The sequence below is a fragment of the Clupea harengus genome, chromosome 22 (genome assembly GCF_900700415.2).
Source record: "Clupea harengus chromosome 22, Ch_v2.0.2, whole genome shotgun sequence".
NCBI classification, from domain to species: Eukaryota; Metazoa; Chordata; class Actinopteri; order Clupeiformes; family Clupeidae; genus Clupea; species Clupea harengus.
In genome coordinates, this window is record NC_045173.1 from 3,924,253 (window position 1) to 3,948,298 (window position 24,046).

Genomic DNA, 24,046 nt, shown 5'->3' on the forward strand with positions numbered 1-24,046 from the left:
CTTGTCTACATTCAAACATATTTATTGGAATTGCAGCACATTTTTTTGGTGACACCGGACATGAATATTGACGTAGAAATGAAGATATTAACATATTTAGTGGCACCATGTAAACAACGGTGTGCAAGTAAATGGCAAAGCATGTTATGTATTGTGGCAACACACACAGTGAACAGTGTGCAGACATAGTGCATTAACTCTGCAGTGTTGAAAACCTATTGCAACCGAGGGATTATACCTGAACTGTGTTGTTGGCTGTGAACATCAACCAGGACTCTAATAAACTTCTCTGATAGATCAGTAGATGACGGCTCAAACGAGAAGCCCCCTACTAAGTAATGTGCAGTAACTCACATTGGGAAGGGGTTCTACTTCTGTGCAATGCATACTTAACGTGGAATCCTCGTAGGGGTAGATACTAAGATAAGTTATGTTCTGAGCATTGGATATTTCTCTGAATCTTTTCATCATTATTCATTCGGCCATTTCATTTTTCCAAAGTAGAAAATAAATAGATGGCCACTCAAACACACTGCAACCCTACTGGCTACCCGTAGACTGACTAGTAAATGCAGTAAACAGTATCTGGTCATCATTGTCATCACTTGTGCATCTTCTTTTTTTCCCTGGGGAGCTTACAAGGCTTACATGTTTAGCCTTTGCACCCACACACCCACATTCAGATCAAACACATGGCAAGTCTCCTCATGACATCTTTGCAGCTCTTACTTTTGTCAACACACCAGCCCACTCAGACATACAGCAGTTTAAATAAGCACATTACACATCAAAGAGGCAACCATTTCAGTGTACAATACCATCACAAGATGTCCTTCCTTTGAAAACATGGTCGTCACCCCTACATCACTGAGGTGATTGCAACTGGAAATGTAATTGTGTCCCCTTCCACTGATTCCACATTCCTTTATAGGTGCTATATTGCATTTATGGTATTTATTGCCCTCTACCATCCTCGACATCCAAGTGTAAATTCATTGTACAACATTGATAAGCCTTGTCTTTAAATCAAGGAGATACACTTAGACATCAACAACTACCTTTTCTGTGGAGGAGAGGACAGAGGATTTAGAAGAAAAAAAACAAAAAAAACATCACAAAATAAAAACATAAACAAAAATAACAGGTGTAGTATTAAAAAGCTTGGGATTAACAAAGCTTGGGAATTTTGAGAAGCATAATATTTGACTTTGCCTTTAGAGTTACATTGTTATCATCGGTCTAGTTGCACCCACCCCCCCAAAACTACATATAGCACCTTTAAAGTAAGTGATTACTTTGAAATATACACACTCTTTTCAGTGAAAACAGGCACATACATTTTATTTTTTAATAACAAAAAAAAATAAAATCAGCCACAAAAATACATTAAACTTGCATAGCTTTTGGGCATAGAAAAGAATGCAGAGGGAGGCTATATACTGTACAACACAGTGGGGATGATCCCACTGAGATATATAGCACATCAAAAATGTTCTAATATTAAAGTTGCTTTAAAACAAGACTGGGGTATAGGTGGGGATATATGTACTGTATGTATATCTATATATCTGTGTGTGTGTGTGGGGGCACTATGGGCCTTTGTTTGTCAGTAGTGGGGCAAGCCTAGTCTCTTGATACGGTTGATGGATTGGCTTGCAAGTTCGGTATGAAAGGATGGGGCTATGGTACCCCATAGTAATGAAAGGAGGCTTGAGACTACAGCACAGTGGTCCCTGGGTTAGGCTGGAGCTCTGAGGCGTGTGTGTGTGTGTGTGTGTGTGTTTGTGTGTGTGTGTGTGTGCCTTCCTCTCAGTGGGAGGCTTGGGAGTTCCTCACGTTTTTGATCTCCAGCTCCAGCTGCATAACCCTCACGTCCCTCTGGCTCAGAAGCTCCCGCAAACGTCGGATCTCCTCCTGCTGCCTGTAGAATACCTGTCGCAACTGCACAAACACACACACACGCACACACACACACAGCCACACAACAGTTATGGCATCATCTTTTTCATACCTCTAGATGCATCTTTATTTACACTTGCTTTCACCTTCCTCATAACATTTCAGTTTAATTCATACAACTTACATTGTACAAGCCTCAAAAGGGGTCAAATCAATACAGGTGTGAAAATAAACACATCAAAATATGTTATAATTATGTCATTCAAAACATCAGTATTTTCTTCTCATTGCAAGTCATAATAAGAGCTATACCTCATTCTCAGTTTTGGGTGGCGAGTTTTGCGGAGGCTCTTGCCCATTGCTGACAGCACTGCCATTCTTCTCGTCCTGCCAGGGCCGCAGCTGATTGGAAGGCTGGGGCTCTTTGTTCTCCTTAGCATCCAGCTGGTTCTGAATGTAGGACAGCTGCAGCAGGCCGGGCCGGCTCTGAGAACGCCGTGTCTCCAGTGAGCCACTCAGGGCCTTCCCTGACATCAGGTCCGACAGGGAGTCTGCCTTGCTGCCTGGCTTCAGGGACATCAGCACGGGGCCTGTGGAGGACAGACGAGGCAGATTAGCTGCAGTGACACTCGCATCGAACTAGTTACTAGTGCAAGTTCGGATTTTTCGACCACAGACACGCTTCCGGACTGAAGAACATTCACAAAAAAATTACATTCACATTTAAGCTGTTGATTGTAAAACCATTATCCTGACGACACACCTTTGTCCATTCCAGCCAGCCAGTCATCTGCGGTCAGGGCGGCCTCATTTCCTGCAGTCATTGGGTAGATGTCTTCCTGGTACGTCTCCGACTGCAAAATGAGCACACACCGCCAACACATTTCCTCTTATTATACTTCCTGAACCCAGATCTACAGAAATACCACTCTGGTCTGGTCACCAAGATATTACTAGATGTCAATCATGTCTGTATCCTCACATATGGGCATTGTGACGGCCCGAGCCTCGGTTGCCGTCAAAAATGTGGGTTTGGCCCAAAAGCTCAGAGACAGAGTGAGGGTTCAAATATAAAGTTTTAATAGGGTTCAAAATACCCAGGAGAACTGCTAAGCCTCTCAAATGAACAGAGGACAAAGAGCAACAGTCTCCATGAAGATCACCTGCTCAGCCTCTAAATGGGGTAGAGGACACCATGCAGCAGTACTAATCTCTATTACAATACCTGCTAGGCCTCTAAATGATGTAGAGGACAAAAATCAGCAGTAACATAAGGTTCCACATAAATGCACATACCTGACAAGACTTGAATCCTGAACAAGACAGAACAATGAACATATATACACCTGGCGGCCAGCACCATTTTCACACACGGGGGTAGACACAAACACTAAACAATACACAATGACAAGACAGACCCCGAGACACAAACATAGCATTTCTTCACAATCATAAAACAAAGAGATAGCTATGTAATAAAATATTGTTCGAAAGGTTTGTAAAACCAACCACTTTATCCAGGTGGCCTGGCCCAGACCATTTTCCGTGTCCCCTCTGCCAGTCTAAGCAATTGGCGGTGTCCATGAGGTGGATCCAATTGTAATCAGTGGTATGAGTGTTTGTGTGTGCAAACCATGTCTCTTTGGGTGCGCTAGTGGGTGCAAATATGGGGCAGGAGTGTGCAGTTAATGTGCGGTCGCACCACGACCGTCACAGGCATAATAGTGTAAGCTAAGCCTGTGGTATGTGTGTATGGTATGGTATGGGCATGTATGCATGTGCCTACCCTGCGGGGAACGATCATGGAGAGAGGCTCAATGATGCTCTTGATTGTCACCAACTTGTAGAACCTGAAAACCTCACATGAGCAGACGTCCAGCCCGCGCTTTGGCATGAAACCTGAGACAGAGGGAGGGAGAGACAGAGAGAGAGAGAGAGAGAGAGAGATGACTACAGGTGAGTATGCAGGAAGATCCATCGATGACAGAGTCTTTATGAACCCCTTGACACATATGCAGCGGTCAGCCTTTTCTTTCTCTCTGTGCTAATTATTGCATTACAAAGCAAATTTCAGTTTGGGGGGGGGATTGCAAGTGCTGACAATATAGTAACACTGAATGTTCTGTAGGTGTCACTCATCTTGTTAATAATGTATTCAAAGAAAGGCAAGGAATACATTTAGACATCTATTGAGCTAATGTCATTTAAAGAGAACCTCTCACTACACTACCCACAGTGTAAGAAATCAAAACTACTAGTATTCTTCTGTAAACTAGCATTACAAATCATTGAAATACATTTCAAAAGCACAATCAGCTAGGATAGGTCTAGGTTTCTTCATACTCACTTCATACTTCAACTCATTATACCCCTCACACACCCCTTATACCACCCATATCTGGGGATGAGATCCAAATCCCATATGAAATAGAAAGTATGGGCCATCGGGTGGACATCATTTTAAAAGGGAGATTTTAGAGACATAAATGGTTCTCATCTGCACTAGATGCTGAAATCACACATGCTAACCTGTAGCTTTTTCTGCCAAATCTTTTGACTACGTATATACCCAGCGTCCCACTTATGCGTACTGTGCGGTGTTCATTTTGTGGTTAAACTGACTTTCGATGTGCCTTAGCGCATCTACAATTCTATATAAACCACAGGGTGAGATCAAAAATGGCCACGCTGGTTCCATTCCTCTGTACATGCACGCCATGTTATGCTACTTACACACCAATGAGCCCATATGTGCTATATGGAAATGATGTCCCCTTTCCTATTCAAATAAGGACGGTGTTTATTTGCACATGGAGTGAATACAGGTGCACTAAAGACAACAGATGTCTGCTCACAACACCCTGCTCTTGTTAGGGACCTCTGCTGAACGCACAACTCACCCATTCCCTTCTGAGGTAGATGCGAGCGGTACTCCGTGAGGAAGTGAACGTAGGGCTTCTCTGAGCTGATCTCATAGTACCGGATGTTCCCATCACCCTGAGAGGATGGAGCACAAGAAGGGAGGGAACCGTTCAGACAAACAACAACAACAATACAAGCAACATGCAAGATGAGATGAGCTTTTCTATGAGATTGCTCTTTGTTGGTTTTGTTGGTTTAATGTGAATTATAATCTGGTTTAAGTAGAAAAGGTCCTGGAGAGCGAATGTAGACGCACCTTGCCAGCCAGATACAACATGTGTGTGTCAGGGTCATAGAAGGGGAAAATCACACCAGAAGAGCCATCCAGGTCTTCTTGCAAAAGAGGAACCGAGAGATCCTCCTGCATACATACACACACACACACACACACACACACACACACACAAAAACTGTTCAGTCCGCTGTAGTGTGGGCTGTGTCGATTTAGCCTTTTTAACAGATACGCATCCAGTGAAAACATGTCAAAGCATTTGTGAACGCATCCAGTGAAAACATGTCAAAGCATTTGTGAAGCATTAAAAAGATTTAAGATAAACCCCTAATCCTTGTGTCAGCCATTACCCCACCCACCCACCCACACACTCAAACATAAGAACCACAAGCAACCGTTCAATCATAGCCATTTCAAAAAGGGTAGAAATCCACAATCAGATACATGTACATGAGAATAGTTTGGTCCTTAAAACACAGACGTGTGAAAAAGAGTTTAAATAAAAATGGGATGCAATTACACTTTATAACACTAGAGGGCAGTCCACTATCTAATGAGGCTGGGATGGCGCCATACCTGGTCCCACAGTGCAATCTGCCGATGGTTCCATCTGGAGCACCCAGTGGAGACGAGCATCTTCAAGTTCCCCAGGTAGAGAACTTTGCTGGCCTTATGAGACTTACAGTTGCTCTCCTGAGACCAAAGAGTGAAATTAAGTTTACTTGAGTACTTTAGAATTTCTCCCTATATGCCTGTGGTCAACATAGTCGGGGGGTGGCAGAATAAGGTGCATATAGGCTTTGTGTGTGTGTGTGTGTGTGTGTGTGTGTGTGTGTGTGTGTGTGTGTGTGTCTGCAGGGGGAGAAGACAGGAGTGACGAGGCTGCCTGCTGATCTGACCCCTTGAGCCTCTCGGCTCCATACAGAGGCTCATGTGGAGGTGCTAGTTTTAGATGTTTGGTGCTGAAGTGGCAGCAGGAGAAAGCAGGTACACACACACACACACACACACACACACACACACACACACACACACACACCTGGAGCAGGGCTCCTGTGCGAGGGTCAATGATGCGGATCTTCTTGTCCTTGCAGGAGGTGGCCAGTCGGCTGCCGTCCATGTTGAAGGACATGGACAGAACCACGTCTTGGTGCACGCTGATTGTCCGCACAGGGTTCTTCATGACTTGCTCTTGGCTGTCTAAATTCCAGATCATGACCTGCACACACACACACACACACACACACACACACACAAAATTCAAATGATTAACAAACTCATATGTAAACAGGCCCTTTTCTTTGCAAATAACCCCACCGATGGCCTCTCAATCACAGGAGCTGAACCATAAACAGCCACTTTGAATCGTGAGGCTGTGCAAACTCAGGAGTCCAACCCTCTGTAGGAACGTATAGAAAGGTAATTAACACGCCTGTCACTGAGCTCCTTTTTCAAACCTGAAAATCAGATATGGATTGAAGTGGCAGGAGAAATATTCAGTAGGTTATTACTTCCTCTCGAAATGGACTCCTGTCAACGTCAGAATTACTTAACGTGTGTGTGTGTGTGTGTGTGTGTGTGTGTGTGTGTGTGTGTGTGTGTACATACAGTATGTACATGGAAATGGTAGTGTAGGTGTGTGACTGAGTGACTGAGTGACTAAGGGAGTGAGCGAGTGAGTGAGTGAGTATTTACCTGGTAGTCATAGCCAGTGCTGAAAAGTATATTGCTGGCAGTGGGGTGCCACTCGATGAGTCCCACTCGGCGTGAATGCCCTTGGAGCTCTTTTGTAGGCACAGTGACATTCTTCAGGATTCCATGCTTTGGTATGTCCCATATTTTGACCTGAAGCACAAGCATGAACATGTTTATTTAAACCGTACTTTAACCATATAACACTACAACAACCTTTTCATAGATCTGTGAATGTTGTCTTAACCTGTTAAACCTACACCTGCTTTATACGCTTTCATTATAGTTCTACAGTTTACACACATTTTCACACAGTATTTTGTGTGTCTTTTGAAAGGATCAACTTTAAGAAACTGCTTAAGGAATACAATGAACGACTGACAAAACATCTCAGTCTCAGCTTTTTAGTACCTCACAATCAACAGTGAAGGCATGCTTGAGAGGGGGGGGGGGGGGGGACTTACTGTGGCGTCCTCAGAGCAGGAGGCTATGCAAAAGTCATTAAATGGATTCCATTTGATGTCCAGCACGTTCCCCCTGTGGCCTGACACTCGGGGGTGATGCGGGTCCACCTTTCCAGTCTAAGAGGAAGCACACACAGCATACGGGCAATCAGAGGCCAGACACTATGACAATCATGTGTGAGAGAGAGAGTGAGAGAGAGAGAGAAGAGAGAAGAGAAAGAGAGAGGGTGGAGAAGAAGAGAAAGGACTGGACATAGAGGATGGCAGAAGTGTGTATGAATTTATGGTGTTGAAACGCTGAGTTTCCAGTGAATCTATTTGCGGTGTTCGTTGATGTTATGAAGTGCAGTTCAGATGAGACTGTGCTACCAATCTAAAACTGAACTATGAAAGCCACTATTAAGCGGAAAAAAGAAACGCTGTGGTCCGTCACAACTCCCCTCTTCACATGTCAGGGCAGGAATGCCGGCATGCCGAATGACTCCTCAGCGAGAGCAAGTCAGAGCACAGGACCATCCACGCTGCCAAAAGAACACGGTATGAACAGTATGAACCTAACTGCGTACCTGTCAACTGAATAATTGGCACAATATTGGCAATCTGTTGTGCAACGGTCTTCCAGTGATACTGAGGTTAGGTCAAACACACCTATTTGGTATTGTGTGAGTGAGATATTCATTCCAAAAAGGCCATACATTCATGCATACAGGAAGGCATTCCGTTTCATGAGTCAGCATAGTACTCTGAGGTAGCTCTTCCAGGGATTGGTCGAGAGCGTGTTGGGCAATGCCAGGGCTTATCCAGACCTGCCTGACCGCAGAGTGCAAGCAGGGGAAAGGGGGGCTGTGTCATCTCTCCACCCTCTCTCCAGTGGTGCTATACGGAGCTGGACAGCTGTGAGATCACACGGGCCTGACAGATGGAGGTGGGGCGATGAGGTCATGGCCCACAGGTGAGAGGGAGCCTCCAGCACCCCGCTGAAATGGCCTTTAATTTATGACTCACAGCTAAGCTCAATGCACACAGCATGGAATCGAAATGGGTTGCATGAAGGACTGGCGAGGAAGATAGTGTGTTAGAGAGAGAGAGAGAGAGAGAGAGAGAGAGAGAGAGAAAGAGCCAAACTAAAGGAGAACGCTAAAAGGGTAAGAGAGACAAAGATATAGAATGGAGAATCGATATAGAAGCATACAATGAAAAAACAAACAGGCTGGTGCATTCTTCTCTTGAGAGCTATCTAATAGGCTCATCCGACATGGAGAAGGCCAGACTGAGAAAAAGGACAGAGAGAACAAGGGACCTAAATTTATGGATGGGATGACTGGCTCATGGTGTGTACATTGGAGAACAATGGCCCAGTTATCCCACAGACAAATCCCCTGTTTAGTCAGAGCCTCCCCGAGATTAGAGAGGGAGGAGAGGGAGGAGAGGGGGTGAGGCACACCCTGGCTCCCACTCCTCCACTCTGGGCTCTGCCATTCCTCAGGCCAGTAGGTCATTCCTGAGGGAGTCAGGAGCATGATAAATTCAAAAGGGACCTCTAAAGAGAAGGGAGGTCAAGACGAGGAGGAGGAGGAGGAGGAGAGGACAGAGGGGGCGCGAGGAGGGGGCGGGGGTGGAGGTCGGAGAAAGGAGTGTTATTCTGTAAATGAGGAGCACATAAATTGTGTGCTGATATGTAGGTGAGGCGGTGCCCTCTGGTTCAGGGCAGCTGAGAACTTGAGAAAGCAATGAAATCCAACACAAGCAGACAGCACACACACACACACTCACACACTCACACACACACACACACACACACACTGTTGCCTGATAAGGGGGAGAAAGTGCGAGAAGAAACTAGGTATCGGATGGAATATCTGATCTGTGGATTTGCCCTAAAATGACTTTTCAGTTGCTCTTTTACCAAGAGCATGGCTTTACTTAAAGGAGCAGTACGCAATTCTAATCCAATACACTTTTTGTCATTTAGCAAATATCTCCTCAGTGTCTGCTAGCTGTCCATTTTGTATGTCCTCTGAAAAAGAAATCTGGTGTTTGTACACAGCCCTGGCCCTGTAAATGGGAAACAAACAAAGTGGTTCTGACCATAGACATATAAACGTTTATATGTCTTTGGTTCTGACCGAACCACACAACACTATTCCAGCCAATCAGCAACAGGGGGCGTTCATGCTCATGCACAGGACAGGGGGAAGGTTGACATGCTAACGTGCGGAACTCGACAGCGTAATCACATTGTCAAGAAGGAGAGATGGCCAGACACAGCCAAAGACAAGAAAGGTCAGAACAAACAAAATTGGAAAAGAAGTGCTACGATCAGGGCGATGACGAAAAGCCACGATAACATGGGTGAGGCTTTCAAGCAGTGGAGAGACCTCAGAGAGTTGAAAGACAGATGCGGAGGGTCTCTGTCCCTGCTTGACAGGCGGGTGACATTAGTTCTGGTATGTTTCACAGAACCAACAGGTCAGTATTGTTTTGTCCAATGCTAATGTTTGTGATGGCTAATCCCAATTGGTTAGCTTGGAAGCAGACACCTGTGTCACATCTGTGTGTCAGGTAATGTTACATTACTTGCCCATGGACTTTCAACTCACTTTTTAGTTTACCAAGATATGCTATTGGGATGTTAGCAGGAGAGCTGTGAGTATTGCTATCTGGCTCTGGGAAACACTCGTCCTCTCTGCATGTTACCTTCGCTGCAGCGACAGTACCATTACTTGCTGTGTTGTTGTTCACTGTAATGTCATGGTATTTGTCCATACAACATTTGGGAAGGGTTTATATCCACGAAGACTTAAAAACACAAGTTTGCTAACACAGTGGGATTATTTGGATTGATGCATAATTTATAATGCTATGCTAGGTGAAGTTACCTTCCTTGTTAGCTCATCTGATACAAACCTATGGTTTTCTCTTTGGTCACTGTAGTTTTGTAAAAAAAACAATCTAAAACAACTAACCCTTTAACGTAACTAACACAAGATTCTGCTCCATTGTGTTTTGGATGCTGTGTTTATGTGCTTGCATGTTGTTCGTTTGATGACGTTTTATATTATAATGTTTGTTTTGCTTCAACTATGAAAAAGGGACACCCACTTCCACGCCGAATGAGGCTGGAACCTTAGACCATCTCAAACGCCTGTATCAAGGCCCTCGAGCAGCAGATGGATTCCGCCATTCTTATCTTGGGGTCAGCTAGCCCAGTTGTAAGTGTCGCTGCCATGGTAGTGCACCTCCATGAATTGGAGGGAGGGCGGAGCTTCTGAAGGAGTATTGAAGGGAGGGGTGTATTTGATTGGCTGTTGAGTTCAAATATCAACAATCTTTCTCCAGAATCGCTGATAACTCCTTTAACTCTTTAGACGATTGTCAGCAATACATTGAATGTAGTCATCTGTGTGTAGCAGCAAGTATATACAGAATATTCAACAACCATCACCTAGTACTTTAGTTAGAGAATCCCAACAGATTTCACCCTCCCCGTAATACTGCAATTCTCTGTGGAACTGATGGTGTTTAGAAAAAGGGGGCGGGTCTTACATGATGGATTGGCAGCACCAGGAAAGCCCCGCCTCCAGCACATTCTGTGATGACGGCAAGGAAGCGTGGGTTGACGGCGCACAACTGGTTGTCGTGGACACTCCGTGTGATTGGCACGCCATCGTAGCAGTACTCTTTGGTGGCGGCCTTACCGAACACATGGCGGAACTTGGAGCTGCGGTACTGAGGACGCCATGTCATCTGGGAGAGAAAGGGAGAGAGAAGCAAGACGGTTGGTGAGAACACCAGTCGATCAGAAACTGATAAGGTGCTAAAAATGGCAGACCGTCCTATCTGTTCTGTTTCACAAAAGGCAGGCATGCAGCATTCATTAACACTCCCTTGTACTACAGATGAAGCACCTGATAACCTACACAACACACAAATGCCAAATTCCATTTCACAATCCTCTGCTGACAGCAATCTGCTTGTGACCCAGTGACCGTGACGTCGTCAGCATTGCTTTTTTTATGTTTCATTCATTTTTTTTGTGCAGCTGTCTCTGGGAGCTGACCTGGTGTTTAACACGACCTAATCACAGGCAGCAGACAGCAGCTGGTTCTATGATGAATCGGCCGACGCGGGCCAGATCCCTTCCACAATCTACTGCTACCTGCGGAGAGGGAGGGGGAGGGGTGGCCGAAGGGTGTGTCTTGCACAGGCGCTGTCAGATGAATGAGTCATCTAGGAGCTTCCTAAGTGCTTTTGCAGGGAGCAAGCCAAGGCATCCCACACAGCCAGAGCCCTATCTGCCCTCCGCATTAGCTGGATGGATGGATGGGCCTGATGGACAGACGGACGGATGGGTAGGAAACACGATGTCAGCCGGTTACCAGAGGGCTTTGTGAGTGTGGAGGAGTTAGGAAAAGAACACTTCTCTGAAAATCTTTCCTGAAACAACCTTCGGCAGTCCTTTGGATGATATCATTCAGCTTGTTACTGCGGTTGCAGCTGGACAAGGGTGTCAGCATAAAAAAGCCCATTTTTATAGTGGCCAGTCTGACGTCATGCTGGTGTTATAAATAGGCTGGCGCTGGTGTTGGCGCTGGCCCAGGGGGAAGCCTGCATGGAGACTGCTGTGTGGGTGTGGTGCTCCTGGCTGATGGCAGGCTGCAGCTCTGAGGGTTTCACACATCTCAGCTCCCCCCTGCTCTCTCTCTCTCTCTCTCTTTCCAAGCGCATGATCCACCCACTCCATCCAGATCACTTTCTGCCCCCCAGTACAGGCCACTCGCGCGCGCAGGAATGCTCTTTGAAATGACGGAGAATGAGAACTCTGCCATTCCAAACCATTTCAGACACAGACACTACAAGACATAGCAGCATATTTCAAAGGAGCCGAGACCTGAAGCAGACACCTCAATGTGCTCCTCTTCTGCAGCTTTGAGAAACTGGCTCGGCAGGAACGTCCCTGTAGGTCTGTTTATGAGCTCTCAGAAGTCTGTATGGTGTGTGTGTGTGTGTCAGTGTGTGTCAGTGTGTGTCAGTGTGTGTCAGTGTGTGTGTGTGTGTGTGTGAGAGAGAGATAGAGGGGTGGTGGTAGGTAAGACCTAGAAATGTACCTGATAGTGATCAGCCACCCATTCCTCTATCAAACCAGCCAGCCCTGTTCTTCTGCAGAACAAAGACAATTACACCTGCAGCACACACAGCTGCTCCACATGGACCTACACCGCCACAGCTGTGTCCCTGGAGCTCAATGGCAAGGTCACGTACAGTAGTGTGAGGGGCCACAGCTGTGTCACTGGAGCTCAATGGCAAGGTCACATACAGCAGTGTGAGGGGTCACATACAGCAGTGTGAGGGGTCACATACAGCAGTGTGAGGGGCCACATCAGCAGTGTAAGGAGCCACAGCTGTGTCCCTGGAGCTCAATGGCAAGGTCACATACAGCAGTGTGAGGGGTCACATACAGCAGTGTGAGGGGTCACGTACAGCAGTGTGAGGGGCCACAGCTGTGAAGGTAGTGGGGGGGTGAGGGGAGGAGGGAGCAGTCTTTAAACTTAAGAGCAACTCTGTATGAAATGGCATGAGCTTATCCCTGTCACATAAGGGTAAAAATAAAATGAAAAAGACACAGGGACAGATGCATCACAGCAACGTGTTTCTATTCTTATCCCCTAATGTCTCATTGATTTAAGTATGGGCCAAACTCTGCCTGCGCTGGAAAAGCCTTCAAATCTAATTTGAGGCAGCATCCTACAAAGAGCAGCTGTGAAAAAAAAAACAGTGACGAGAGACAGAGTCTGCCGCCATATGACGATGCCAATGTCTGTGACTGGATTCAAAGTCAGTGCCTACACTGTGATTTTATTTCCACAAATGATCCATTTAAGATGATGACTATAATTCATACAAACCTCCACGGCTTCAGAACCATCGGTTACCAAACCCCTTCTGTAGAAACCCTATCACCTTCAACATAAGCGGGTCCATTAAAGTACTTTTACCACTCTTGCCGTCCAATGGGTCACAAAAGTCACCGGCTCCAAAGTTCAGCTGAAGTGCTAAAGGTGTACGCTTGACAGAGAGCACCGCGTAGATGTTTACACCCACCCCAGGTGGAGAGCATAGCTCCCAGCGGCCCCGGCCCCGGCCCCGGGCATACCTCAAAGCCTCCCCGGAATCTGTCTCCTCTCTGTGACACAAAGAGCACATGTGTCAAAGCTACAGCGTGGTGCTCTAGCCTTACATCCAGTGGGCCTTAGAAAGCAGCAGTCGCCTGCCATGTTTTGTAAGCGCTGAATGAGAAACATGAGACTGGGGGTGTCCAGGTGAAAGGGGGTGTGTGTGTGTGTGTGTGTGTGTGTGTGTGCAACACTCCTCTCCCCAAACACAGACACACGACAGAGCTTTGCCAAGCAGGGTTTGCACTGAAACCCAACACCACCACAGGGAGCACAATGGGCATTCGGTGTAACGCATGCCGTAATGGATCAAGGTACAGTGACAAGGGATGCAGGCTATGAGAAAAGAGTGTGTGTGTGTGTGTGTGTGTGTGTGTGTGTACATATGTTTCTGACAGAGGATAGCCTGTCTGGAGACCATGCTGACTGCTGAGTTTGTGGAGAAGTAGCAGCTGCTGAAACTCAACACTAGTGAGAGCCTGGTGCCCTGAGCGACACTAACACACTCAGCCTGTGAATGAGCCTCAATAATGTGATACACACATCTCACCAAGACCTACATACACACACACACACATCTCACTAAGACCTCCATACACACACATCTCACCAAGACCTCCATACACACACATCTCACCAAGACCTACACACACATCTCACCAAGACCTCCATACAAATCCCTCTTGGCAAGACCTCCATACACCTGCACACTCACAGCTACATACACCTCGCCAACACAAACCCAGATCCAGACTCCACTCACAGCCTCTCACAACTGAAACACCTTGTCACTCTCTAGGCTATAGCATTATCCTCGTCAAGAGAAGGAAGCTATCTAATTAAAGCTGGCAATCACAAATAGTTGTAAGGAAGTAGCATATTTCAAACCTAGGTTATGGGTTGCAATGAATGCAGGCTAATAAACAGCAGCTATGCAAAAAAGGGGGAAAGCATGGATGGCTACCCATCGATTTTAAACTTTAATTACTTCAATAATTAAATTTGCTACCAATGCCATATGTAAATCTAGATTAAATATTAGAGGGCAAAAAGGATAGTTTTGTCCTTCAGGGCAATTAGATTTCAGCTCCTGGTGAGTTCCATAGAACTAGCAGGTGGAAAACCATATGTCAACACTCCACACACATGGCTATCGGTCAACACACCACACATGGATAAAAGCTCTCTATCTCACTTGTATAAGCGCCACCATGTTTGAGCCCAAGACTGTACAGAGGAGGCGTGATTTGTGGTCTGGCAGTTAAGGTGAGCCAATATCCCATGATGAAATCCTTGTGTAGATTTTATTGCGTATTTACAGCCCTGTTGACAGGAGGGAGTTAATTATTGATGGGCACATGTATTAGGAGAGCTGGAGCTGGAGCTGAAACTGGGTGTGGTGAGGTGGAGGAACAATGAGTCCAGTCTGAGAGGGACTGCTGAGAGGGACACACTGAACTGGACAGGTACAAAGACTTCCTGCCAAGACTGCATCACCACTTCAACACAGCCTGCAGCCAACTGAAGCTGCCATACTTACATAGGCCGCGCATGCGCATGCACGTGCGTGCACACACACACACACACACACACACACACACACACACACACACACACACACACACACACACGTGCTGACACACACTGCACAGAGATGTGTCTCAGAGACACATACACTTACACATGAAATTCCACACATAAAGTTACTCTTTGACTGGCCTGGTGGCCCTTGGATCCTGTAAAAGCCATGTGAAATAGTCTGCATGAAAGAGCACTGCACAGGAAACATGCTGCTTGACAACACTTAGAATAAAACAGAAACGTGAAGTATCCGCTGAAATAGATATTACGTTTTAGTTCTTTATTTGAATGTGCCATTTTATGTTAAATAATAAATTGTCTCTAAAAATACTCAGTTGTAGGCCATTTCACCAACATGACCATGTGTCATTTAGAAGAACAATGGTCTGCCTTTGATGCATGAAAAGTTCTTCATATCTAAACAAGGCTGCCTTCAGACTTCAAACAGTTTCAGCGTGAGTGGAAGAAGTCTGTATCTGTTCTGTAGAAGGGAGTCTTGTTTGAGCCTGTCCTGCTCCACGGGCCATAAAACCCCTCAGACTCCCCCCACCCCCACCACCCCACCATCCCCTCTCCAACACCTGAATCCAGACCCCCAGGCCTGGGCTGAGATCTTGCTCAGTTAATCTCTCTCACTCTCTCTCAAACACACACACACACACACACACACACACACACACAGACTGGTCATCACACTACACTTCCCACAATCCAGACAGACAGGAGTAGAATAAAAGAGAGGGAAGACAGGAGTGTGGCGTAAAGGATAGTAAGAGGAATGATTAAGAGTGTCACAATGAGAGAAATGCACAGAAAACACAGAGTGTGTAAAAACACAGAGAAAACTGTAAAGGCCGTCAGCTTGGGGAGAGGATGCACTTCAAGACAGAAAGAGAAAGAGAAGGACAGAAGGAAGGGCAAATAGAAAAATCGAGACATAAATATAGAGAGGAAGAGTCTAAACGGTGTAAGCGGTACTCACCCTGTCTGCTGTGTGGAGGTAGGCACCTCACGGGTGAGTGCGGCAGGATCCTTGACTGCGAGGCAGAGCAGGTGCTCCTCACTCCGTCCTATAGGCGTGCTTCAGGTCTGCCCCACTCCACACACACACACACACACACACACACACGGAGGTGGAGGAGGAGGAGAGACGCTTCAAGGAGAACCCAGCTGACAGAGACAAAGACAGGGAGAGAGAGACAGATCCGCTAGTCCAAAACTGATTCAAATTCCACTAGGATTCAGCCAAGTAGTCCAGGATCTGTGTGTGTGTGTGTGTGTATGTGCGCTGTGTGTTTGTGAGTGAATGTATGACAGTGTGCTGTGTATGTGTGAGCGCGAATGAGGGTGTGTGAGCAGGCAAGAGAGAGTCAGAGGGTGAAGTGGTACGAGTGTGTGTGTGAACACTCCCTGAAAGGGAGGAGCCTTGCAGAGCGAGGGTGAGACAGTAAGTAAGGCAGGTAACAACAATCTCCCTCCTCCTCCTCCTCCTCCTCCTCCTCCTCCTCCGTTCCGCTCTCCTCCCACCTCCTTCACATCACTCCTCTAATTTGGAGCCGTCCATCATTGGGAGCTGTCTATCTCCTCAAAATGGAGCAAAGCAAAAAAAAAAAAAAAAATGGCTGGCTCATTTATAAACCGCCGTGTCAGTCTGTTGCTGTTGGGCAAACAAGAGCCGGTCTGATAGGCCTTTGAAATGCAAGCACGCAAACTTCTGTCTGGAAGCACAATTACAATCAAATGTACAGTAAGCAGCCGGTCTGCTGAAGCCTCTCATGGCACCCGGCTGATGAGCCTCCATTAAGTCTGATCCGCGACGCAGCCTCTGTTTAAATGCTGTGTTTGCTCAGTCAGTGGAGACGAAAACTGCTCTCTCTCTCTCTCCCTCTCTCATTTACTCATCACACACACACACACACATACACTCGCCGACACACGTAGAAACGCAAGCACTACACAATGCATGCAATGAGAGCTGGCAGCTGGCCAACAGCACTGAGAGAGCCATCCATCCATCTACACAAACACACAAGGGCTGACTGGTGCAGAGGCAGTTGGCCACATGTCAGCAGTCAAACCCGTTATATAACATCAGTAGGAGTCAGTCAGGAACGTGTGGCTGCTAGCACGTCAATACAACAAGAGAGACAGAAACACAATGTAAATGAATGTAAATAAGCATACATGTTAACACTAATACACCACAGCAATGACGACTGTTGGGCTGGGAATAGTGAGGAGAGTGACTAAGGATATGTTGCATGTTTGCCCTCATGTTCAAAGCTGGGGGCAAAGTCCAAGGGGGAGTGGGGTCCAGGCTTGATCTGACATGACCCCTGCGGCCAGGCGATTTGCTCTAACGTGCAGGAAAGCACATCTGTCACGGGTCTCACAGGCTGACCTTTGAACTCGCTGATATCGATTGTCCCGACACGATTTGATATGCTGTCTATTTCTGTCCCATACAGTTTCCCTTCTAGAGCGCCACACAAACACACAGTCAACGACGTGCATTTTCTAGTATTATCCAAGTCCTTACAGAACAACCTGAAACCAGATGCCAGATTGAGATCCATAATATTCCAGTCTCCATCTACGGCCCTCATTGCTCACTGACAAAAAGACTAAATCATGTGTTTAGGACCATTCAGTGAAATGCTCTTCAGCATCCACCCTGACCTGAAACCTCTTTTGAGAGAGCCACAACAAAACCAGCACTGCATTCATATGCATGGAGGCCTAAGCTGGATAGAAACCCATTAAGACTGACGAATACGGAAAGCCCACTGAGTGACCACTGAGAGCCTCACAGCTGGACGACTCAGCGCCGACACAACTGCAACATGGTGGGGGGATTTAGGCATTGTTTCAGTGGAGGGTTACTCACACTGCAAGCCTACAATAATAATACTGGAAAACACATGTCCAGTGTCCTCTTGGGATCGGTCAGATAGCAGTTTCATGGAGCCCTAGTGCATTTAGTCCTTCTCCTTTGAGAAACTGACCTGGGATACAAGCCTCCTGACTTAGCCTGCGTTGTTTGTATCCCAGCCCTAATCAAGGTGCTACGTCAGGGCTTTTGTACCTTTAGACTAGAGGAACGACAGCTTCTCAGAGACAGAAAAGAGAGGCCGAGAGAGAGACAGAGAGACAGAGAGACAGAGAGAGAGAGAGAGAGAGAGAGAGAGAGAGACAGAGAGACAGAGAGAGAGAGACAGAGAGAGAGAGAGAGAGAGAGAGAAGGAAAACGATTAGGCTTAATGACTGCTTTCAGGAGATCTTCCTCTTCTGAAAGCCTCCAGAGCAGGCTAATGGCTGAGTGCAGTGGGAACCTGGGGAGAACTCTTTGAGAGCACCAGGCAGGAGCCTCCATTAGGCCTGGCTCTGTCATTTCAGCAGAACAGGTGATGAGATGGTTTTTGCCACAGAACACCTGGTTTAGGTTTCAGGCCGGAATGGATGTGTCTTCACTCGAGAGCCACAAGAGGGGCAAATGGGATGTTGTTGTTTTTGGAGACGACACGGCAGCCGCTAGTGAAGAGGTCTTGTGGGTGTCGGCGGTGTGAGAAGGCCTGGTGTTAGTAGATTAGATGGAGCTGGCTCCCACTGCATTAGCATTGCACTGTCTCCTGTGATTAGAGGGTGGAGGAGGGACAGGTCCTGCTCTACTGGTTTAGATCTACACATAAAGGAGGAATGTGGCAGACCTCTCCACTGTGTACTGCAACAAGCTTCAGTATGAAGGCCATATGTCCTTACATTACAGATATATATATATATATATATAGAGACACACACACACACACACACACACACACAGATGATTGCGTCCTTTTTTGTGAGCCAACCCAATAAACCCAGAATCCTGTAATAGATCTGGGTGAGGGCAGGCATAATCTTGCCTCAATGTTGTTGTACTCTACCTCTGTGTTGTACTCACTTTGACCAAAATCTCACTTGTTGGCAGGTTTTGACAAAAGCATATGCTAAAGGAATACATGTAATGGTCTCCCAAAGCTAGGCTATATCATAAGTTGTTAAGAGGATACGAGGCGTCTTGGCATTTCCACTGCTTTTGGTTGCCACTGCTAGAGCCAAACACTTCATCATTCTACCAACACTGTATTTTTTTTAATCTATAACAAGACTTTTCAAAAGTGATCTATCTGAAGCTCATACCATGTACACAGACTACTCCCTTGGTGTTTATCCAAAGGGTGACAGCTCATTAAAAGGAACACAAGCACACAACTAGGCTAATCAGAATGTTGACAGGGTGGGACTAAAAGAGAAAAAAAACACAGTGATGAAGACAGGCTCTGTGTTTGGTTCAAGACTTGAGGTAGAGAAGCGGTCACAAGTTAGTAAGCAAAAGCTGGCAAACGCCTTTCTACACCCCAGAAACATTTGCATGCATGACCTTTCCATATTATTTTTGGCTGATGGCATTGCATAGGGAACGGGGTGAGCTGTAGGTCTGTGGTTATCAGAACTTTCTTCACCGAAAGCTTGTAAATTAATCTGGCAGATTTATGAACCTATACAACTCAGCAACATGTTTCTAAACAGACATTTTATATACATATATGCCCAGAAAGCAGAGCTGAAGGCCTTAATGTACATCCCACACATGGGGAAAAACACAGAAGGGCAAGTCTCCCTCCAGAAGGGGCAAGGGATGTGATTCATTGGATGCCCCACCTCACACCATATTCTCAGAGGAACACACCCTGGCAAAGGGCCCACCAAGACGCATCCCACTCTTTGTTAACATACCTGATTAATATTCAAATTAACAAAAGAGACCTGGCACATTCATCTAATACTACACCTAAAATAAGATGACACAAAGGAAACTGGAAACTGTAAACTGTTACTAGTATGTAAACTCATAATACTGAGAAATAAAGGATGGCAAATTTACAAAGTTAACAAACTCCCCTACAGATTAAGAAATCAATGAATCATATCAAGGATATGTGTCATGTCATGATCTTTACCACAACTATGGTACAAATGAACAAATAGCAAAAAGGCTAATACTAATCTTTCCCCCTACCCCAAAACTTCGTTTGAGGTCAAAGGCTACAGTCAAAACTAAAACCAAGGCCTTACACTTCATAAAACCCAGATACTTTGATGTGAGTCAAGATTGCCACAATGCCCTTTTTGGGACAAATGATCCCCGGCCAGCTCAACCTGAGTCACCAATGTGCATGTCTGCACAGCAGCGTTGGATTGTTCACTAGAGATATATGACTATATAACGTCATTACTCGCCTGGAGTAGTTCCTCATTGATTAAAGATCTGATTGATTATGTAATGCCAATGCTGTAATGCTATGTGTCAATAAAACATGAAGCAACAAAACTAAAGCTCTGTGGCCTCCCTTAGAAACAGCTGTCCACATGTCAATGCCTGGGCAGGAAAGTTCTAACATTAAAACAAATCTATCTGCTTCTCATAAGGACCTCCTTGTGATCCGCACAAACCTCTCACAGCCCTGTGTGAATCACTGCCACCAGCTGAGTTTCACTCATGCACTCCACCAGCAAATATCAGACAGCCATGTGAAAGCTGAAACTAAATCAATCCCTTTATTGACTTACAGTAAGGGGTCGGGCCTGTGAGCCCATAGGGGAACTGTATGGCACTTATCAGATAATGATGACCGTATCATTATCTTTGCAAGGCAAAGTCCGAACAAGGCCGACGGAAGCACAGCCCCTTACGGGTGATCTCGAATGGGGAGGGTTGGCCCCACTATGGCATCTCATGTGGACTTACAAAGCTTACCAGGAAATACGGTCCGCCATGTTGGCTACATGTTTAAGGAATATAGGAAGGTTATATTTAGCCAATATGGGGGTATGGGGCTGTTACAACTGCTCTAAGCAGCGGATGGTAGCTGTGTGGTGAGAGATTTTAGGCTTGTAGAGATCACCCTGCCCTGCACTTTCATTATCCCGTCTTAATGATGACCGGATTAAGCACTGAGACTGGAGTCTTTACAGAAATCCACCATTACACAGTGCTCCTCAGACCATTATCTGATGGAAACACATCCAATCTACTGTGTTTGTGTGCACGTAGGCTACACACACACAGACTAATCCCGACCGCTGAGACAGCCGGACAGGAGCACACCCTTATTCGTTCAGTCTCACACCCAATACCAGGAGGAAGCACGGGGGGAAAAAGAATCAATGCTTCAGCTGGACTCTTTTCCTCTATTGGATTTCACACTACTAAATATTTCCAAATCATTCAGGGCCTGCTCACTTAAGACCATTAGCCGTGGGGGTCATGCCCAGATCACTTGGCAAGCCTCTTAAAGCTGTGCTCCATTCACAATCTGCCAGGGAGATCAACACACATCACAGAGCAAAACAAACTCAAGTGGAGTTGATTATCACTCCTACAGCTTTACCATGCCAGAGTAGCCTACCTAGCGACGCTATCCTCTCATAATCAGCGCCACCGCCTAAGCACAATAAGGATCGTATAGTAAAGAGGGGCATCTTCCCCTACTGTTGGGGGTAGATGGTGCAGAGGGGCCGTAATCAGATCTTGTACTTTAGCTAACTGCATTAGCGTGCAGGCCGCAGTCTGCTTTATGTTCTCTCAGTGTGCTTAGGTCCTGAAGATGATGGGGGAGAGCAGTGTGCGGCAGGGTGTGGTCCCGTGCCGATGAGAATCACAGCACCCTGTGGTTTACCGCCCTGGAGCGACTGGGACTTAATAAGGGAAACACACACAGTTGCTGTGCTCAGCAAAACACACAGGCATATATACACATCCACTGCTGTGTGTCGTCGTGCTCCATTACTGGTCATGTGGCTTCTCATCTTAACACAGTGCTTCTTCTGAGAAAATGCAACACATGCTGCTGCTCTTTGTGATCAATAGAAACACACACCCTCACACACACACTTCAACAGGAGAGAGGCCCATATCCTCTCATCCCATTAATATTAGATGGAGCTTGTCCTCCCTGACCCACAAGTCTTAGTGTTGAGCATGACCTTCATGTTGCTGGGCAGGAAAAGGGACTAGAGGATGAGTAGAAAACCTGGTCCTTGTTCACAGTCCAGACACAGATGAATCTCAGGAGCTACAACAGCAAACAGCTGCTTTGGGAACTGGAAACCATTACTTTGTAATCTCTGAAGTTTGGCAACACTTAACAGACTTAATAGACTTGTTTATAAAACATGGTGGCAGTGGCTCCGCCCGAAGCCTCCGCAACACTGATGACTGAGGACAGAGGGAGGGGCAGGCAACAGTCAGGGCAAATCCTCTGGGTTCGCTCACACACATGTAATCTCCCGGCTGTGTGGGCCTCGGCTGCCACAGTTGAGATAATCCCACGGCACTGGACAGCTGTCGCGTGGCACCACACACACACACATACACACACACACATACACACACACACACACACACACACACACATACACACGTGCCAGAACAACCGAGCCCCTCATCTCTCGGGCGAGGGTCACAAAGTGAGACCCGGGCCTATATTCATGAAATGCATGACCACTTGTGATTTAACAGTTGAGGAGGATAATCCTGTGAACACATATGATGGCATATTCATTTCCCTGAAATCAAGTGATGGTGCTGAGGGTAAGAGGGATTTTACACAGTGCTGATTCGTGCCGGGCTATCCGCGTGTTGTGCATGTGCAGATGCTGCCTGGTTATGTAAGAGATTTGAGGATTTGAGAGCTATGATGGGAACAATGCATCATCCTCAATTGAGGACTGAGGCAGCGCCAATCTCAAGAGGGTCTTAAGAATGCTGAAATGCTTGCATAATTTAAATGCAAGAAATACCTCAGTATAAATTCAGTTTAATTTCGATGCCGCTTTCATTAACAACAGGTTGCATTCAGTTATCTACACACACACACACACATCTGTATTTGGCATTCATATACATTCAAGAGCTCAATTGTTTTCTTCTGAGCAAGTTTTGATCTCTCAACATCAGCCTCTCTGGAATGCACAAAACCCAGAGTATCCTTCCCAAATGTTTCGCCTAAATGTATGCAAAACAGAACCCCAAAAGACCACCATGGCTTGTTCCTGCAGCTGTGACCAAATACCAATGGAGGAAGCAAACCTGCCTGTGTCACCTTACAACATGTGGGTGAACGTTCAGGACTTGATCTACTGAAGACACCTAGGACCAGAGGGAAAGTTCATGAGTTATTGCTTTTCAGCTCCTTTCAAAGTTCTGTGTGTGTGTGTGTGTGTGTGTGTGTGTGTGTGTGTGAGAGTGTGTGTAGAGAGAGAGGGGTGAATGCCTAGGGCTGAGGGATGAAATCACCTGAGCCCACGCTGAGAGGGAAGGTCGTCAGCACTAAGGAATTCCTCCAAGAGCCAAGGGGGTGGGACAGGGCAGTGGAAACTAGTGTGTGTGTGTGAGTGTGTGTGTCTGTGTGTGTGTATGTGTATGTGTACGTATGCGCATGTTTAGAGACTGGAGCACGAGTGAACAATATATCAGTGCCGCCCATCAGATCACACTGCAATTTGAGACCGTGACTCAAATGAGCCTCCGGCAAACAACCTGCCTATCTGAGACAATGAAGCAGACCCGGAGCACACGAGGTCATCCTGCTGCCTCCAGGTGCAATGCATGTCCATATTGTGCTGGCAAAATGGATAGGCCTATTCCAACAGACAGACGTTATTAGCTTTTATAGTGATGACTATGGGAAGCCAGCGCTGATCTGGGGATGAACATGCTTGGTTAATTAAAGTCTGAGCTACAGGATCAAAACAGGGCATCGAGAGTTCTGTTGAGTCTGAAAACCAGCAGAAAATAGGCATGGTCTTACCCTAAGAGAGAGGAGAGGGAGGTAAGAGTGTGTGTGTGTATGAGAGAGTGCATCTGATCACATTATACAACAAATCACTCTGATTACTTTTTACACCCCAGTGCTGATTACGAGTAGCCTACTCTAAATGTGCTACTAGGATCACAAATTCTTATACGCACACAAACCCACTGGATGGGCATGTGCTCGATTGGTTTAAACAGCCTCTTAATACGGAACAGTACTGTACGG

General features: G+C 46.2%; 1 protein-coding gene and 1 long non-coding RNA gene across 2 annotated transcripts; both read right to left on the bottom strand.

Moving 5' to 3' along the window:
* Positions 1-6: 6 nt before the first annotated feature.
* On the bottom strand, positions 7-16,259 carry coro2aa (coronin 2Aa). The gene is made up of 12 exons (XM_012831758.3): positions 15,946-16,259; positions 10,756-10,956; positions 7,210-7,326; positions 6,749-6,898; positions 6,093-6,272; positions 5,630-5,746; positions 5,078-5,182; positions 4,800-4,896; positions 3,686-3,798; positions 2,663-2,753; positions 2,212-2,489; positions 7-1,941 (listed from the first exon to the last, which is right to left on the bottom strand). The coding sequence occupies exons 2-12, from the start codon at positions 10,954-10,956 to the stop codon at positions 1,810-1,812; spliced, it is 1,581 nt and encodes a 526-aa protein (XP_012687212.1). The 5' UTR covers positions 15,946-16,259; the 3' UTR covers positions 7-1,809.
* Positions 16,260-20,372: 4,113 nt separating this feature from the next.
* Positions 20,373-23,937, bottom strand: LOC116218381. Its single transcript, XR_004162816.1, has 3 exons — positions 23,927-23,937; positions 22,508-22,509; positions 20,373-21,408 (listed from the first exon to the last, which is right to left on the bottom strand). It is a non-coding gene; the product is annotated as an uncharacterized LOC116218381 (long non-coding RNA).
* Positions 23,938-24,046: the final 109 nt, after the last annotated feature.